General features: G+C 43.1%; 1 protein-coding gene across 1 annotated transcript in view; it reads left to right on the top strand.

The window, feature by feature from the left end:
* Positions 1 to 6,000, top strand: part of Nudcd3 (NudC domain containing 3) — a 98,482-nt gene that overhangs the window by 88,121 nt on the left and 4,361 nt on the right. Inside the window, 1 exon segment of the mRNA XM_048786314.1 lies at positions 3,932 to 4,075. Within this exon segment, the coding sequence (XP_048642271.1) occupies positions 3,932 to 4,075 (144 nt within the window).

The following is a 6,000-nucleotide window of genomic DNA, read 5'->3' as shown; positions in this document are numbered from 1 at the left end:
TCTCGAACCCAGAATTCAGCCCTGAGTACGGTGCTTGCACGGCTGGCAGAAACTGCAGCGCTGTATCCCTGCGTCGCTATCTCCTCGTTTCCCAGAGCGCACTGCAGACTCTAGCCGCGGGGCGATTTGCTGAATAAGCAGTGTTACCCTCCGTGCCTCAAACCTCTCGCGTTTGAGTCCCCGTAGCTGATCCTCGTGCGATGGAAATCCTTCCTCCAGGTTCCAGAGCACCCCACTACTGCTGGAAATTCCTAACAAGATATCCTTTAGCCGTCCTGACTTGTCATACTCCCACACAGTGAAGCAGCACACGGGGGCAATGCACTCCCCTTGCCGCCATCTTCCTTCTCCTCTCTATTTTTATTTCTTTGACTTTTATCTTATGGCCTTTCTATTGAAATTTTTATTTTAGCCACTATGTTTTTAATTCTTGTGTTCTTTCTTTTTGGTTTACTATCTCTTTTTTATTTATTATTTATTTTTTAGTTGTAGATGGGCCCAATACCTTTATTTTATTTATTTATTTTTATGTGGTGCTGAGAATTGCACCTAATGCCTCACACATGCTAGGCAAGCACTCTACCACTGAGCTACAACCCCAGCCCCACTAGCTCTTTTTTCATATTTTATCCTGGCTCCACTGATGCAGTATCTTCTCAGATCTTGTAAGGATATAAAATTGAAATATTTGAATAAATGTTTTTCTAATTAGCTCTGTAATCTTTGTTTTTAAGTTTTTCTATTCATGCTGCTGGTTTCAAAAGCTGTAATGCCCCCTAATAGTTCTTTTATTTCTTTTTCTTTTTTTTTGAATTTTATTCATTATATACTGTATAGCTCAATATTCAGCTTAGGCTGAATTCAGAAGTTTGAAAGTACTATTACATGTCATACCATTTTGCAAAGGTAATTTACCCACAACTTAAATTCACCCTATTTTTATTAATTGTATCTACAGATGCTGAACTTGTTTCTTTTTCTTCTATAGTTGACTCTGTCCCTCAGAATCTTCAGCATTGATTCTGAATCTTTTGTTTCTTTTCTTTTAAATTTTTTCCCTGTTCTCTTGAATGTGGGGCAGTGTTGACAGTTTCTCTGTTGTGTGTCAGTGATCTGTTCTTCCCACCATATGACATCTGATTGGTAGACCGCTTAGCTTTACTTTACAGGGTTTGAGACCTTGGGTGTCCCAGTGCTTGAATGAATAGGACTTCACTTGGGGCATTCATATCCATATCATGCTCCTCAGATACCTGGTGGATTTCTGAAAGAAGGCTATCCTTTGCTATGGGACAAACAGTGGAATCCTGCCTCTCCTGGCAGGGCTTCCATGCATGCACCTGTTCCCTGGGGCTAGCTCCCAGCTATTCCCCTGTGTCCCTGACCTCACCTTTGCTTCCATGCCTGCTGACTCCCAGCTGGAGACCCTAGCTGTCCCTGACTCTGTAGATCTATTGCGTGTTGCCATTCTTTTTTCTATTTTCCATAGGTTTGTTAACATCTCAAAAAAATGGGAGCTCCTAAGGAGCTCCCACTTTTTCTCCTTTTACTAACTGAGATTTTGTTCTTTGTTAATGTCATTTCTGTAGGCTGCAGGTCAGAGTGATATCCTTCTTTTCAAGGTGTGATATTTTCAACGAGTATATCTTGTCTGATTTTTTTTCCCTTGAGGATTTAGTTCATTCCTCTGGATAGGCCATGTGAGAATCTTGCCCAGAGTTGGAAATTATCATGTCATGTAAAGCTGCTAGGAGAATTTATTTGTTAAAGTGAGCTTGGGACTCCAGTACTAAGGGAGTCTTGACCTGCGGTCTGGTCATCACCCACAGAAATTCACAGACTGGATTTGGCCTAGGATTTATGAAGATTCATCCAGAAATGAGCTGAGCTTCATCATGTTTTCTTATGTTCTTTTGCTGTTAGAAGGTGGGCAGTGCTGTGTGATTCTGCTCTACAGGGCTGCAGCTCTCCCATGTGCTATGGTCTAGGCTGAGCTCCTTTAGCCTCTGGGGAGGTCAGGGGAAACACCTACTTCCTGTCTCTCTCTCTCTCTCTCTCTCTCTCTCTCTCTCTCTTTAAAGAGAGAGAGAGAGAGAGAGAGAGAGAATTTTTTAATATTTATTTTTTACTTTTCAGTGGACACATCTTTATTTGTATGTGGTGCTGAGGATCGAACCCACTGCCGCGCACATGCCAGGCGAGCGTGTTACCGCTTGAGTCACATCCCGAGCCCATACTTCCTGTCTCTTCTGCTCACCTTCTTAGCCTGAGAGAGAGTCTCCCTAATTGAAGATAGTAGAGGGATTTGGGTAGAAAACTAGTAATTTCCACCGTAGCACCTGATGTTGTACTTATGTTGAGAAAGATTTTCTGGTGTGAGCTGACAGGTTACAGTCTTTTCTACAGTGAATACTTGTATGAGAGGTTAGTCCAAGGGGACCTCCTGGGAGGATGCCTCTCTGAATCTGTACTTGAAACTGGCAGTGCAGCCTGACACAAGTGGAATGTTGTGGCTGAGTTTTCCCAGGGGTCCTGTGTCCTCTAGGGCAGCGCTTCTGCCACCTCCTCCCCTGAATGTACACATAGTCTTTCATTGAGAAGCATCTTGATGGGGCAATCGCTGCACATGGTCACTCCCTTTTCTTTTGTATTCATGGGTATTTGAACTATGCTTAAGCTATAGTATCATTTCATTTGTAAATACTAAACTCCACTTGGAAAATTCTGTAATTTTGAGGATTTTATTTTTCAGTCATTTTCTAAGCATTTAATGAGCACCTGCCAGATAGTCTCTAAACTGTTGTAATTCCACAAACTTACTAGAAAAATGCTTCAAAAGTACTTTCTGCCAATTTCTATTTAACCTGTACATTGTACAAATATAGGTTGAACATCTGTAATAGAAAAATTTCATATTTCTGATTTTCAGATTAGGGATACTAAATCCTTGACGTGTCTATAGAAATATCCCCAAATCTGAAAAACTCCAAAATTGGAAATGCTTATGGTCCCAAGCATTTCAGACAAGAGATACTCAGCCTTTACTCTTACAAAAGGATTTTTACATGATAAAACACGTAGATTTTAGAATTTAAAAAGAGTGAGTGTAACATTCAAAGAAGAGTTCTGTTTTCTTTCCTCCTTCAATTGCTGATCCTAGGACCTCTTGTGGGCATTCACCCTGCTTTGGAGAGTGTTGGCTGGGCTACATGGTGTGAAGTAAAGAGAACCTGTTCCCAGTAGTTCCCAATCAAGTGTGGAGACAGGTGGTGGGACAGGGAGTGTGCCCAGGACAAGGCAGGCATGTAACTGGTTTCTTCTCAGGACATGCATAGAAGGAGGAGGATAACCTAAGCCTTCTCAAAACATGGTTTTGTAAAGAACCAAGGCAAAATACAAACCAGAGTAACTGGACTCATTGTCCCAGGTGAAGGCTGACCTTTTGGTCACAGGCTATGCAGCGACTTAGAGAAAGAGGCTGTGCTTGTCTTTTGCATGACAGCAAGCAGTCCTAGCATAAGGCTGTATAACTGTCCTGGATGCTGTGGTCCAGGGCTGGGTTTCTATATCCTCCAAGGGAAGCCAGGGAAAACACCCACCACCTGTCCCCTCTGCTTACCTTCCACCCTGACAATCAGTTTCCCCAACTGGAGAAGGTAAATGGGACTTGGGTAGAAAACTAGTAACTTCCACCATAGCACCTGATGTTGTCGTTTGATAAAGACTTTTTGCTGTGTTTGCCTGAAGGAACTGACAATGTGCCGGTAGCTCTGGATATGGATTAGTTTGGAATGGCTTTCTTTACACAGATGCCTAGTTAAGCTGATGAGTGTTATAGTATGCAAATGTGTACCAGAAATGATTGTCTTTCCATCATACAGCACACCAGTGACCACCCTCACAGGTGAGATAATTTTCTTCTGTGTTCCAGGTCTCAGTGGTCCTTAGTAGTGGCTCCATCCGTGTGGCCATGCTGGAAGAAAGCGGGGAGCGGGTTCTCATGGAAGGGAAACTCACCCACAAGATCAACACGGAGAGTTCCCTCTGGAGCCTCGAGCCAGGGAAGTGTGTTTTGGTAAGTGTGGGTATGTGTGTGCAGAGCTGCCAGGTAGGTTTCGAACTTGATGTAATACCCCTTGACCCAGTCTTTACATTTCAGCAGCCAGATCTTGACATTCATGCAGTCGGGGCAAATGGAATTTCTTGAGCATTTCTGCTTACTGCTCAGAGTGCACCTTTGTGGGTCTTCCCATTTGCAGTCTCAGCCTTCAGGGTCTTGGTTATTCTGTATATGTAACACAAAAACAAGTACACTGAAAAAAAAAGTGGGTTGAATTTTTCCAAATGCCAATCTAGTGGGTGAGAGCTAATAAATTCAGATAAACAGGTTTATTTGACTAAGTGATTCTCACCCAAAAGCTGGTAAAACATGACTTAAATGTTGGAACAGTGAAATTAAGTTGTAAATTCAAATTAAGTTGTAAATTAAAATGTTATCAATTAATAGTTTCCCACAAATTGGGCTGCACACCTGAGCCAGGTATGTCGGCTGCTAAGTCACCTCTTCTGTGGCAACTCTGATCCCTGCTAGCAGAGATTGTGTGCTACCTAAAAGGAGGCTTCCTGCAGGAAAATTGGTGCATGGTGTATTTTGAACTAACTTTTTGTTTTTTCTTTCCTTCTATGGAGGTGCTTAAGTGGAGCATGGTAGAGATGAAAAGAAAAATATAGTTTCAAACCAAAAAAAACTCAAAGTTTTATACAAATATATTCTTTATATGTGCAAAGTGTTCAGTAAAAAAAGAAACAAGGATCTATTCAATTTCTGTAAGTGGTACTCAGTGGTGGTGGACCTGTCTGGGCCATCCTGGCTGGTGTCAACAGGGCAGAGAGCATTACAGACCCATAGGCACTCTGTCCTGGCTGCCTGCATGCTAAGAGGGAATACATGGTCCAGGGACTAAGTGGGGAAGGTGCTGTCAATGCCCTAGCTCCATCTCATCATTAAACCTGGAAAATGGTGTTTATTGTGGGTTATGTAGGGGTACCCACTGACCCAAGCACAGATAGCAAGTGCTTAGTGCTGCCAGGGCTGTGGCTTGCTCTCTCGCCTAAGGTCCTTTGTGAGATATGCAGAGTTTCCAGCAGTGGGACTGGACTCTGCCTGTCCCTGGTTCTGATTTTCCCAGGCACCCAGGCACACCTCTGCTCACAGAGGTGATACTCATGGGGTCTGACACAGGGCTCCAGGCAGCCTTGTACAAGCCAAGGTAGTTCAATTTTTGTTTTATATCTCACTCTGTCCCACATCCTGTGCTGAGGTAGCATTCAGCCAGAAAGAAGAAAGTGCTCTTCTGTTCATGAGTGCTGTGACAGTGTGTCAGTTGACTCTTTAAAGGTTGACTTTGGGCATCAGCTTGACTGGCTTGTAAGAACTGGTAAATATTTACAGATATGTCTGTGAATATATTTCAGAAAATTGGCATGTTGGCTAGAAAACTTGAAAGGGGAAGACCTGCTCTGAATGTAGGCAGCACCATCAGGTAGGCTGGGGCCCAGATGGAAGAAAGGAGAACATCTTTCTCTCTGGCTCTTCCTTCCTGAGTGGGCATACTTTTCCTGCCCTTGGACATCAAACTCCAGGTTCTTTGGTCTTTGAACTACAGGACTTGCACCAGTGGCCCAACAGAGGGCCCTTGGGCCTTTAGTCTCTGACTGTATCATAGGTTTCTCTCAACCTGGGTATCTGGTTTCTTGTACTAAGTAGCTTTAGCTTCCCTGGCTTTCCAGAATGCAGATGGAATTTTTCAACCTCTGTTATCATGTGAGACAATCAAATAAATGAAAACACCACACACACACACACACACACACACACACATACATACATACACGGCGGTTTGGTTCTGTCTCTCCGGAGAACCCTGACTCATATAGCTGTTATCATCCTGGCAGCTTAGTCCCTTATCCCTATACCAAACCATATAAAACCTGGGTATC

This window comes from Marmota marmota, unplaced genomic scaffold (assembly GCF_001458135.2).
Source record: "Marmota marmota marmota unplaced genomic scaffold, marMar, whole genome shotgun sequence".
NCBI lineage: Eukaryota > Metazoa > Chordata > Mammalia > Rodentia > Sciuridae > Marmota > Marmota marmota.
This window is presented reverse-complemented; position numbering and strand designations above follow the sequence as displayed.